General features: G+C 38.3%; 1 protein-coding gene across 1 annotated transcript in view; it reads left to right on the top strand.

Moving 5' to 3' along the window:
- USH2A (usherin) overlaps positions 1 to 14,269 on the top strand; it is a 422,856-nt gene that overhangs the window by 324,932 nt on the left and 83,655 nt on the right. The window contains 2 exon segments of the mRNA XM_050709829.1: positions 7,949 to 8,117; positions 10,763 to 10,984. Coding sequence (XP_050565786.1) covers positions 7,949 to 8,117; positions 10,763 to 10,984 — 391 coding nt within the window.

Here is a 14,269-nt window from a genome sequence, read left to right on the forward strand (position 1 = left end):
AAAATTCCCCTCCTGATGCTTTCCCTGGTTTGTTCCGTGTACCCACCAGTAATCTAAAACATCTGTAACAGATTTCTACAGAGCTTCTGACATACCCTTGTTCCTTTTACACTAGTCTGGGACAGGGACAGCATTCACTCTATGCCAGCTATAATGCTCAAGTATTTATGCTAGTATATGTGGACTTTAGATTCAACAGTCTACTGGAGTAGTGAAGAAAAGCAACACTGATATACCAAATGATATAATGATATATCAAATGTAAAGATGCCACTTAAAGTTAAAGTAATGTTCAGATCAAGAGCAATAAGCAGGTATCTTTTGTTTGGCACAGGAAAAAAAATAAAAAATCTGAAATACAAAGATCTCAGTCCCCAACCCTTTTGCAAATGTACAAAATTCCTGACACAATGAATTGCACTTTCAAGTTTGCTTGCAGGGGTGCAAAAATTTTGTAGGTAAAATGAAGCCATCTCAGCAGTCTATGAAAATTAACAATCAAGTGTATTAAAAGCTTATCAGAATGGGACATATTTAAGAATACAATACTGCATCTCTCTGGATAAGAGGGTGCTTTACTACATCTCTCTGGATAAGACGGTGCTTTACTGGTGTTTCTTCATTTTGTTCTTTACTTGTTTGTGTTCAGCCAAGGAGGCTGAAGTCCTGCATTTTTCTCTTGAGCAGAAGTGACACCATTTTTCTAATCCACTAGTACAGCTCAGTTCTGACTTGTAAAGATGACAATCTCCACTAGGAATGATAATACCACTGCAAACCTGTATTATGCTTCCCTCTGGGAGGTGCCAACAAGTTGCACTACCTTTAATTGTTATGGTGCATTTTGTGATTGGAACATATCCTCTTGGAAACGGCTAGATTTGAAGCTACCAAATTCATAACTTCTTCTCTCCTACTAAATGGAGAACTCTGAGAGTTCTATCCAACTCAGAACAACTGAGAGTTGATAGTCCATTAAAACAGAATAACTTCTCTTGCCTTTATAGTACTCTGTGAGGTGTAATAATTACTGTTGGGAAAACAAACAAACGGAAATGCTTGTTATTTGTTTAGCCTGTTATTCAGTTTCATTACATATGTAAACATCCTTCCCCATAGATATTCTTTCCATACATATCAAATTTGATGGTAGACCAGTCAGTGAAAGCAGGTAAGATGTATGTACATAGTTCCAATAGACAAATCAGTAGTGAAGTTCTCATAAAGGAGATTGTCATTTTCCTCCATTCGTTTATTTCATCTTGTTTTATTGCATTTATGTGGCAAGGTTTTGGTAGCAGGGGTCCTCTGGGGTGGCCTTTGTGAGCAGAGCCCAGAAGATGCCCCATGTCAGATCAGCGCCAGCTCCAGCTGGCCCCAAAAGGGAGCCACTGCTGGCCAGAGCCAAGCCAATGAGAAACACTGGTTGGACCTACACGAGAGCAGATCTAAGAAAGTGAAAAAATTGCTGTGCCACAGCAGCTGGGAGAGGAGAGGAGTGAGAACCAGCCCTGCAACCCCCAAGGTCAGTGTAGAAGGAGGGCAGGAGGTGCTCAAGGCACACAGCAGAAGTTCCCCTGCGGGCTGTGGAGAGGCCCCTGGTGGAGCAGGCTGTCCCCCTGCAGCCCACGGGTCCCACATGGAGCAGATCTCCACGCTGCAGCCCGTGGAGGAGCCCCCGGTAGAGCAGGTGGATGTGGCCTGGAGGAGGCTACGGCCCACGGAGAGCCCCCACAGAAGCAGGTGCTGGCCAGAGCTGCAGCCCATGGAGAGGAGCCCACGCAGGAGCAGGGGGTCTGGGGGGAGCTGCTGCCCGTGGGGGACCCGTGCTGGAGCAGTTTGCTCCTGGGGGATGGACCCCATGGTACGGAGCCATGTGGGAGCAGTTCTTGAAGAGCTGCTGCCTGTGGGCAGCCCCCGCAGGCTCAGTTCGGAAAGGACGGCATCCCGTGGGAGGGACCCCATGGGGAGCAGGGGCAGGGAGTGACCGTGAAGGAGCAGCGGAGACGAAGCATTAGGGACTGACCGCAGCCCCCATTCCCGGTTTCCCTGCGCCATTCATGGGGAGGACATAAAAGGTGGTGGATGGGGGGGAAAGTGTTTTTAGTTTGCTTTTAGTTCCTCACTGTTCTAGTCTGTTAGTAATAGGCAATAAATGATATTAATCTCCCTATGTGAATCTGTTTTGCCCGTGATGATAATTGTTGAGTGATCTCCCTGTCCTTATATCATAAGACTTGAGTCCTTTCCACTGTATTTTTCCCCCTTTCCCTTTGAGAAAGGGGAGTGAGAGAATGGTTGTGGTGGAGCTCAGCTGCGTAGCAGGGTAAAAACACCTCATTTGTGTAGAAGACACAATAGGTCTAATTGCCCCTTTACGATTTGCTTGAATCCAGGAGTATAAAGTGAGAGCAAAACTAGGCCTTTTATTAAATAAATAATTTGAAGGTGTGTCTTGGGTTGTTTGTTAATATTTCATATGGATTCATGGATGGAATTTGGCAGCATCAGCTTGTTATTATAAGGCACTGCAGAAAAAGAGGGATTTGTTATCGTTTTTTATCTACGTAACAGATCACCAAAATATAATCCCCTCCCCCTTCATAAACCAGTATTCAGTAATACACTCCCCCTCAAAAAAAAAAAAAAAAAAAAAAGAATTTCAATAATAGGAATACGAGGGTGTGTTTTCACTGTGCAGCAGAGAGGGGTGCAGAGACTCTACAGCAAACATTGGCTGAATTTGGTCCAGCTAAGTAGCACAGTTATATCAGAAAGGCAGTGCTAATTAGCTGGGCAAAGTGTTGTACTAACGTGTGTGCTCCAGTTAGGATCCAAGTTAGTATCTCCACAAAACATTCTACCGTGTAAATAAACCAACTTGCTCAGAGCTACCTTGGGAATCTCTGAAAGAGCAAATGACCTTTTCACTACAAGGGACGTGTACATGCACATTCATGGGCTCCTATGGACTTTGATATTAAGCCTAATGAAGATGAGAAAAGATTCCTATTATCCTAAATAAACTTTGCATCAGATCTGTACTTCTTGTTCCCAGTTGCTAGCCATTGTTCTACTTCAATGTTACAGATCTTAATTATTATAACAATATCTAATAAAATGCCCTGGCTGGTATCCTTACCCTGGTGTTTGTAATCAGACTTGAATGGATTTACACTTTTTGGGTGCAGAAATAATTGTAAAAGGTTTTTCTGTGAAATATTTCAGAAAAGCTGAGAATACAGTCTTTTGTTTACTGTCAGGAGGGTCCCTATGTCCTACGGCTGCCTTTTGCAGTAATAGGTCTATGCTGCTTGAGTGTTCCCAAGCTGCCAAAATTGTCAGTCTTTTCCTTTCTCTTTTCAGTAGGGTGTGATCCATAACTCTATTCATATTTGAAATCTAAAAACAAACATCAGCTTACAGAGCACATAGCACACAATCTGTAGAGATTTGCTTCCATTAACAAGAGAATATACTCCAGCTTCACCCATTAGAGAGCATAATGTGAGTACGGTGGGGAAGGCATTCCTTTCTTGTCCGTGTAGCTGCCAAACTGTCCTTCTGTTGTTACTGGCATCCCGAGGTGAGCACTGAAAATAATGAGACAGGTACAGTAAGAGTGTAATTAAAATAGTGACGTAAAGGCTAATTATTTCCATACACAATGGATCCTGGGTGTGAACATCAGCAGTTAAAAGGGTCCTGACTGAAGATGTTATTAAGCTTTGGTACTTTTTATAGTAGCAACAAGCTGTACAAATCTGCAGTTAATGAATTAATCAAACATAACTATGAACTACAGGCTTATCCTTTCACTCATAATTAACACGTCATTTCTTAAAAACTTTTCTCTTTAAGGACAGGAGAAGCAAAACAGTGGCTAGATAGCTATCTGAACAAACATGATTTCAGGAGCGAAAATGAACACATCTAAACACCGATGAAGGATAATCAATATTTATGTAAAAATTACTATTAATGCTAGTAATTTTTTGAAAAGTCTTTTCATGTTCTTTCAGGCTTAAAGAACCTTTAAAAAGATAACACTTCATATATACTGTGCATGGTAACACACCTGAAAGACATCAAATGAAACTCATCTTAGTAAGATAATATTTAATGATTCGTAACAGAATAACAGTCGTTTATGCTCAGGGATTTTTGATCTAAGGCTGTACCAATTACTAAAAGAGCACAGCAGTTTGAGAAATGAATAAATATGTATACTTAGCAAGAAAGGGTGTTTATATAGATTCTGGGATAATTTAAGTAAAAAAGAATGAGCTTTGCTAATTTAAAATATTCCCTCTCACATGAGAACATGATGGGTCAATCATTACTCTGGTGTTTGCTCCACAGGCAGAAATTTTTAATGAACTCTAGTAGCTAATAGGAATTCCTTAGAGTGTTTTGTGAATTGCTATTTCACAAAGTGGCTTTGGCAGCAAGCGTTTGACAAGAAGGATAAACATGGCTGCCTTGCACATCTGTTTATTTGAGTAAATCAGTCCTTGCTCAACTGGCATGTGTCCATAAAACCAGATAATATCCTTCAGCAAAGTCTTCAGCAAGCAGAGGGATCAGGGATGACACGATTTAAAATTAAAATTAAATTAAAACTGAGTTGCATAGTTAAGTTTGGAGTATTTTTAAAAATTGGAAGAAAAAAAAAGAGAAAAAAAAAATGTAATACTGCCTGCCAGATTTGATATCTAGTTACTCTGCACTACAGTCTTGGTTGAATGGACTTTTCTCAGCTATCCTAATAAGCCTTTCTTTATGCCAAGCCCTGCTCAGTCCCTGTGCTCCTGGGTCACAGTCCCTTTGTGTGCTTAGATGGCAGGATAGCTATAGGATTGATTTGTGAGTAACTCAGTCTACCAATATTTTTAAGGGCTCCCATGATAGCTCAAGATGAGCATCTTGTTTCATCTCCATGGATAATAGAGATTTTCTGGTTAGCAAGTATACGTCAAGCATTCAACCCTGTGTATGAGAGAGAGAGATCTCAGACCTGCCTAAAATGTTGGTGTTGCTGTATCTGATTGCTACAAAGGTTCTGCTTCCATGTACAGAGTTACGCCATCCAGTTGGGACTGTCATTTTGAGATCTAAGAGGATGAGATAATAATAACCTTTTGCCACTATAACTTTCAATCCATCTGCTTTTCTTCTTTACTTATGACATAATTTTAGCATTACTTGAATTAATTTTATTTTATGGACTGATAATACAGGATCCTTGGGATGAATATCAATGCAAACAGAAACTGACTATCTTTAGAGGACTGCCAAAAAAGTGTTATTTAACAATTTACAGCTGACTGCAGAGGATATTACGGAGCTACGTAATAATAGCACCAACTATATCAATTGGTAATGCCAAATCAGAGTCTGAATGTACTTTAAAGCAGACTGGACCTCTTTTTAGAAGCTGTCTGGAGGGTATTGAGAAATGCTGAAGATCTTAAATAATTTCTAGCAAGGAAAAGAAGCTGCAGAAACTATTGGAATATACGTGGGTATTCGTCTGGGGATTTTTTTGAGGAAATTCAGGGGGAAAAGAAGGGAGAACAACAATAATACAATATAGCAAATAATGTTCCAATCAGAGTCCTTTGGAGTTAGCACTTGAAGTGGCCCCTCCAGTGTGAAATAAGCGGGGCAGCTGTTTCTGCTAAGGATTCATAAGAGAAAACTGGAACCCTCACATGGAAATTAAAATGGCTGCTCAAGCATTTGAGCCAGGGTAGTGCCAACAATGTGCAGGTTTCTTCATCTGTAAAGATGGAAAAACTGTTTTGGGGGGAAAGTTGAGTGGTGCACATCACTGAAAAGAGGGAAACAGGACAGGGATGACAAATGAAATCCGTGAAAAGAAGCAGAGAAACTGGGCTAAACAGATCGCAGAGGGAAACACAGTCCCAAAGAGCACAAAAATTGGGACCAAGAATATGTGAGAAACATATATTTGGCCTCCTTTTGTACAGGCAGGCACAGCTTTTACTGGCTCTGGTGTCTTGAGCTAAGGATGCAGTAAAAAAGCAGAGATACTTTACAAGTATCAAGAATTGTTGCTAAACGTGGTCTATTCTGAGGACAGTGGCATGACAGTACTTGATTTGATATTGTTAAGAGTGTCTTTAAACTACTTGGAAATATAGAGAGAACAGCTAATCTTCTAGGTACTTTGGAGCCAATTGTAAGTGACAAAAAACTCAGTCTGGAGTGTGTGCCAGTCTTAAAAAATGAGATCAATGAAATCCAAAAGATAGAAAGGAGAGGTGTAAAGCTGAGTTTTATTTGACATCTTAACTAATGATCTGGAAGAAAGAACAGTGGGTTAATTAAATTCATAGATTGGGTTATATTACCAGTGGCATGGTAGACAGCAAAATAATATAATGGGACCTGCAGAGGCTCAAAATTCCTGAACAGAAAATGATAAAATTCAACTCCATCAGTAGTCTAAAACACAGATGCTAAATGAGAAAGTGTGCTGGAAAAGCACAGAACTATGTAACAATTCAAAGGCTAATATAAGGCTATAAAACCTCAAAATGTAATGAGGAATACCTTCTGCCCTGCCCTTGTTAATTTTGGGTTGCATATTTTTGTGTTTTAAGTTGTGACTTCAGAACCTAACCAAATATTCTCAGGGGAGATTGACTAAAGGCCATTCAAAACAGAAAAAGAAAGAAAAAGAAAGAAAGAAAGAAAGAGAGAGAAAGAAAGAAAGAAAGAGCGAGCGAGCACAGTGTATTCACATAGAAGCTGGAAGGATTTTGTTTATGAATTCAGGAATTTAATTGTCATTTTTTCATGTATGTATATATTCATGTTAACGTTATATATGTAATATAGATTAGATGTCCTGAGACTATTATTACACAGTTTTTAAAAATTTATGTCAGCTAATAATTAAAACAGCTAGATAAAGATACTTCTGGAGGGATGCTTTCTTCCTTTGCTGACCTGATTTAGAATATGGTTACTGTAAAGGATGGAAGTGCTCCATGTCAAAAGAAAACAAAGGAGCAACTCTGGTCCAACATCTATGCTGTACTGTCAACTGCATTTTCTGTCTAAGCATAAGAGGCATCCTTCTGGCTGATACAAGTCACACTGACTGTAGGCTCCAAGGTTACTCTTTTTTTACAATAGTTCTACCACCTGTTCTATATGATTTTCTACATGGACAGTGTGTCACTCCATCTACACAGGAGTAAGCATGCACATAATTATTTGATTGTTCAGATTTATAATTTTCTCCACAGCACCTAGAGAGAAGTGTACAGTTTAAAGGCCTTTTCAAAATTCATTTCCATGTAAATTTTATTTTGAAAAAAATCCTCATATAAATATTATTCTCTTGAGATCACATTGTCTGAAGAGCAGTGGTCGTAAATAAGTGATCAAGTGTTACAAGAAGAAAATTCCACTTATTTTAAAGTGGAAAAAATACAGATGGTCATATTGGGAAATACTGTATTTTTCATTGTAAGGGTTTCAAATGACGTCTCCTCATAAATGACTAAAATAAATAAGAGTTGGGGATGAAAGGAAAGGGTAGGGTGATGGTGGCTTATCTACATAAACCGACCTACATATTGCAATCTACTCCACATTGAGAGACTCAAACAGCCTGCAAGGCATATGGAGATGATTCATATTAATGGACTATTTTATTAAGGTGCAGTATGGTTGAAGGCTGCAAAATAGCAACATTCTGTCAGATATAAAGCAGTTTATTTAAGTCTGATAATGCTGGAGGGCACAGAATTTTAGCCACGTTTTTTTTTTATTTGACTGCAGTCAGATTAGTGTCCATACTTGGATGTTTTGTACGTGTTTTTCACATACGTTGTTTTGTCAAAGAACACATTATGTTCTGTTTAACAGATATTGCCTTACTGATTTATTATTTTTTTTTAACTACTTTTAGGTATGTTGTAATGGGATTCTGCACGACAATAAACCTGACTTCCAATGCTGCGAGGACAAGTACATTCCATTTATTCTTAATTCACCAGGGGTTTGCTGTGGTGGTCAGATACATGCTGTGCAACCGAAACATCAGTGCTGTGGTGGTTATTACACTAGGGTATTAGTAGGTAAGAGACAACTCATTTCAAGTGCTTGAAAGAAACAAAACAACAAAGTTGATCTATCTGTTAAACCGAGGAGAATGAAAACATTGCAATAAATGTGGGATTTATCAAGATTTCTAGGTGTCTTCTAGGCTTGTGTTCAGTGGGATAAGCAAAGAAAATTGTGCTTTGTCTTCTAAACACAGTACACTTTATACAAGAGAGGCTTAATTGATAAAACCTGATGATTGGGTCATTTCCCAGAGAACTAATTTATGCCAAACTATACTTAATTGCAGTAAGTGCTGCATAATGGGGAGGGCAGTTCTGCTTAACAGGAACACCATCAGGCAATTTAGTGGTGCAGTTTAGTTCTCTGCTTGACTTGACCCCTCGTGACTGTCCCTAGCCATTTCTTCTCTGGAACAATTCTTAGCATTTGGGGTTGATACTACAGATTACATCACTTCTACTTTTTTTGACAGGATTTTCTACTGTTTGTTTCTACCAATGTTACAGAACAAACTGTGTGTATTATCTTTGATGGAAATTTATCACTTTCTTAAGGCTGATTATGCTGTCTGATTCTCAGAACTGTTGAGGAACTTAGTCCAACCTCTGCTTCTGTGCTATTGTCTAGAGTTTGGTTTCTTGTTGGTTGATGAGTTTTTGGCAGGGATAGGGGAAGAAAAGGAAAAGAGTCCTTCCTGGGGCTCTGCTCAGAGTATATATCTCTTTGTAGCCAATTGTCAGGTCAGGAGCTAAAATCGTTTCATTACTCATGAGCTGGCACACATTCCCCAGGCTCAGAAAAGCTTGATTTTTTGCCAGTGCATTCAGCACATCCCAAGTTCTGATCCCTTGAAAAGTAATTCATATATCACAATATTAGAATGTCTTCCATGATGTCATCAGAAAATACTATCACATGGAAGAACCAGAGAAGAGTATTTTGCTGGCCTCATTAATCTCAATGTACTGAAATGGAAAGATTATACTGTGACCCCTGTCCCCATCCAATGGTCTATGTTAACTAGTTTCATGTTGTTTACATCAAGAAAGAAAAGTACAATGAAACAAAATGTCTTATATCTGAAAGTAGTTCTTCAGTCAGCAGTCCACAAGCATGAAACAGTGAATATCTGAACATGATTTTAAACATTTTTTTTCCTGAGTATACTTACTGCATTCTCTGTTTCCATACTCTAAAGGGCGACAACATGAACAATGTTGGTCACTTTTTTCTTTCTAATTTTTATAAATATGCTAATAACCTCAAGCTAAATGTTAATGTGGGTCATTCTTTGATAAGGATAACAATTAACTGGTAAGACTGCATGGTAGTTTTCAGAGTGAGAATGTTTTCAAGCCTAGCTTGGAATGGATCCCATTTTGAGAGGTTAATGAGAAGGTTACTGATCCTTTGTGTCTTATGTCTAATAGTTCCTTTAAAAAAAAAAAAAAAAAAAAGTTTTATTTCCGATAGATGTAAGCTTCATTCTGTGTTTTAATACTTTCTCTGTGTAGCAACTAAATTAGATTCTAAGGGATGCAAGAAAATATGATGAAGTATCTAAACAGATTATATCTATTATACTCTAAAAATTTGTTCTCATCTTTTTTTTTTTTCATTATTATTATTGACTTTATTTGATAAAGTTATTTATACAGGAAACTCTCAAAGCATGCATATTTCCCAGATGTTGTTTGGCCAGCTTGATAACTCTCGACGTACTGAAGCACACTGGGCTGAAGGCATGGTGATTGCAAATTAGGAAGGCAGGAATCTCTTCAATAGCTGATCTGTTTTTCTTATTTCTTCCAAGTGTTGAATCAGTTTGAGCCACAGACGACGCTGCAACACAGAAAAATAATACACAACCTTAACTGTTCGAACATTGGTTCAGACCAAGTGCAGATATTAGAGAATGGAAACTATTGCCGTTTACTGTCAGTTTTGTGTTCTTTATATAATAAATCAGCAGTATATACTCTAGGGCAAACAGTTTATCCTTCTCAGCCCACCCATTATAGTGTCAGTCTCAATGACAGTCTTATACTACAGCCCTGTACTGCAACAGTTGATGTTTTTGTTGAAGTAGCAGCCAACCCCACTGAATGTGATGGTGATACTGGATTTTTAAAGTTCACTTACTTTGTAAGTTCTTTAGGAGATTAAGTCCCGACTGACACTGAAAAGCTCTTTAACAGTATGAGTTAGTCCTTCAAAACAACCTTGGAATGATGTTGGAGTAGACGGGATTGTTTTGCTGTGAATAAATAGACTGACCCTTTCGCCAAAGAAAGAATAAACTCTCTTTACTATAGATATACCTATACTTAAAGGTTTTCAGCTGTATTATTATTATATTTACAGAAATTATTTTTGTTGCTCTTCTCGGTTTGTCTTTGTCACGCTTGCATTTTGATATCTTACATAATCTTTGCCCTGAATGCAAGTTTTTTCAATTATTATTACAAATAAATATATGCTTTTATACCATTCTAAAGTACCAAGTGATTCCACGTTTTTTTTGTGGAATGTATTGTACATGAAACTAATAGTGTGTGAACCTAGACTAATATTTGTTGCCATCAGTTGAGAACCTCTCAGGGATTTCATGAGATATACATGCATTAAATCTTTAATTGTATTCTTAAATTGACAGGTGAAGTATGCTGCCCTAACGAAGAGCAAAACAGAGTTTCAGTTGGAATTGGTGACTCTTGCTGCCAGGGAATGCCTTACTCCATGTCAGGGAATCAAATCTGCTGTGGTGGATCACTCCATGACAGTTTTAATCAGCAGTGCTGTGGTGGAGAAGTCATAAGCACAGCCTTGGTCTGCTGTGGTGATGAAGAAAAAGGGACTGCACATAGACCTCTCACAGGTAAGTGAGACTTTTTCAAGAAAAAAGAGTTCTGATCTTTCTAAATCTCTTGTAGAATTAGCCATTCAGAAGTGGGATACTTCAAGTTAAGTTACATATGCCAGTTTTGTTAAAATGCTGTTGCACTTCACTCACCTATTCCAATAGATTGCAAAATGGTGAGCTGGTGATTGCACAGAGTCCAAAAGCTGCAAGGTCTGAAGACACTCCAGAAAATTCAAAGGGAGTGCCTGATCTTTCATTACTCCAGTCACAAGATTGGACCAGTCCTCTTTTAGTCAGTAGAGCTGAGGTTAGACTTGCTCACCTTGTGCTGCTATGCATCTTAGAGCAGGGATTTTCCATTTGCTCTGGAGATGTGGAGTTAGTCACCTAGGAACTGAAGATGACAGTGCTATCTGGTTGGAAGCCCAAGTCCCTCCTTTGTGCATCTACACAAGGCTAAACCCACTGCAATTTAAAATTAACAAAGCTTAATCCATAGCACTAGTCCCTTATTCATCTGGTGTATCCTATTAATTTCTTGCATATCACAAGTTACTGCATCGCCTAAATGTACAATATGTGCTTTACTTCCTTATAAAGCATTCTGTGACTAGCTGGTGACAGAGATTGGAGGTATTATTACAAAACCCATTCAGGTATTTTCACGTGTCTTTTCTTTCTGCATTTATTGGGGAAATTATATACCATCAGCCTTAGGCTTTCTCAGCCTGACAAAAAGACTTCAAAACCAATTGCAGTCCCGAAGGGGAATCCGATTTCAAAACATGGAAATAATGAAGGTTTAGTACCAGTTCTGCTTGGTGTACTAAGATTAGTGATACAGTGCTTTTGCCACGTGTGTGCCAGTTTGAGCCTCTTCCTGTACAACTAAGGATCCTACTATATAACCAAGACCCCAGATCTGAAGGCTAGACTCTTCCTTTACCCCCAAATGATCTCACTCTTCCCCTTATTTTTTGTGTTTACTAGATCCTTCAGGTGCTGTGAGGTTCGAAGTACTCACATTCTGTGTTGACTGTCAGGAAGGACTAAACTAGGAGCCATGGCAATGTTTTCTCCCTTTCAGTGGTGAATCATGGAGTGTATGCTGTGAAACACACCACTTGCATGGTGCTACCCCTCACTCTGATCCCTAATTGTGCCTGATCTACAGCATCTACTCAGGACTTACAATAATGTCTCTGAGCAAGGCCCTCTTGCATAGCAGCACATTGTGTGGCTGCCACAAGACAGGGCTGGCTCATAAAAAATCTCTTTATGTACTTTATTACTTAAACTCTTCTATTTGCCTGCAGGAGCCCTTTAACAAAATCACATTGAATTGACTTTCTCACACCAAATCAAATCTCCCTGGTCCCAGTTCAGTTGTCTTTGTCAATATGTATTTTATAAATGGAGTGAATTAACAGATGCTGTTGGAACAGAACTGCTGGGGTAGCGTTTATGTTTTTACTGCTCTCTCTGGGCAGATGAGTTGTGTAGGAGTGTAATACAGGTATCTTGGGATGAAAGTTATGTTCTTCATTTCAGTATATATGTATTCTTAACAGTTTTTTTTCCTTAAATATATATATTTAAAAAACCTTTATACCTCTCTTTTTAAAATGTGTTTAGCCTATAGCACTCTATCATTTACACTATTTTTCTTGAGAATGGGTCATGCTGACATTTTTTTGGCCATTAAAAAAGAAAACAGTAGCTTTTTCATCATTCACAGATTTCCTGTGCGGACTTTATGCTGTAAGCCAGCATACAGCTGAACACAAAAACATTTTTCAAAGATGAATTAACACCGTAGTTGAAAAGAGATCATATTATTCTGCATTAAGCATAGAATAAATTGTGGTTTCTTATCATATCATATACATCATGCTCAATATGTTTTTGCTTAATTTCTTAGAGTAATTCAGCCTTGCTAAATACATCATGAAAACGCACAAGCCATGTACAAAATCTATGTGCTCCCTATTCCCCTTATTTATAATGATTCTGATGGGGGGAAAAAAACACTCTCACAAAAAAAAAAGAAACCAAAAAAACCATGATTTATTTATCATTGGCAAATGGATATGTAGAATTTTGCAAGAATATGGTAGTTGGAAAGCTGATCCCATTGTCTAGAAGGGGAAGAGGTAACAGGGGTGGTTTTAAGCAAAAGCTGACATGCTTCCAAAACTCTGTTTTGTAGCTGGCAATAGATGCCACAGTTAAAAATGTAAGAGCAATTTAAAGCTTTTGTTTGCAATTTTTAGTTCCTTGAAAAAATGAGAAAAAACATAATCACTGCAAGTGCATATCTTGTTGCATAATCAGTTCTGCTGAAAGCAGCATGTTTCTGCAGAACCTAGACCATTTTTGCACTGAATGTTGGTTTTAAGAGCTTGTATCGTAGAACATTTTAATTTGCCATTGTATCCCTCTCTCAGAGAGTTTGTCCTGCAACAAGGTAGATGTCTTCTATCTCACATTACTTTTTTTTTTTTTTTTTGGTCTGTTTTCTTGGATCTTATTTTGTGCCCCTTGTTGGCCTTATTTAGTGGGGGGACCATAGAGACATCTACTGGCAAAGGCTGGCAGCGATACCATTGTATGCACATATCCTGAGCCCCACTGCTGCAATGTGATTATCCAAAGTTGTCTGTTTCTGTCTATAAAGGATAATGGAAGCTGAAACCACTCTTGGATTTTCTCTTTAAAAAAAAAAAACTAGTAAAATGCCACTATACTGTCTCAGACAGTGAAAGATAATGCTTTGTGCTGTTGTAGTTTCTGATCTGTAATAGTTGCAATACCCAAATGTAAGCCAAGGATTTTTGGAGTAGTTTGCAATGTACACTGTCTCTGTATTTTGTTGATCCTTTATTCTGGCTCCAAAAGCTAAGCCTTCTAATACTCATTTTTCCCTTTTGAAAGCATTGGTTTTGCAGATTTACTAAATTAGTAATTCATCACTCAGCTATGTTTATAAATTTTTTCAGTTGCTGGGGATGAACATGAAATAATTGTTGACAGAAATCACTGTTAGCAAGAAGAGTCTTTTCCAGCCCATGGATTTTCTTTTTGCTGTAACGCACTATGTGCCTATGAAACATAAATATATAAAGCATGACACACGCATTCAAGCTGATTTACAAACACATATTTTGTATTTTGGTACTTTGTTGAATTCAGCAAAGGTTTATAGAATTTCTGGATCCTTAAGCAATTGAATAAAGCAATTTTTAGAAGGCAAATCAATCCATCAATATTACATAGCCCTATTTTGTTTTTCTTGGAGCA

Source organism: Cygnus atratus, chromosome 3, assembly GCF_013377495.2.
Source record: "Cygnus atratus isolate AKBS03 ecotype Queensland, Australia chromosome 3, CAtr_DNAZoo_HiC_assembly, whole genome shotgun sequence".
NCBI lineage: Eukaryota > Metazoa > Chordata > Aves > Anseriformes > Anatidae > Cygnus > Cygnus atratus.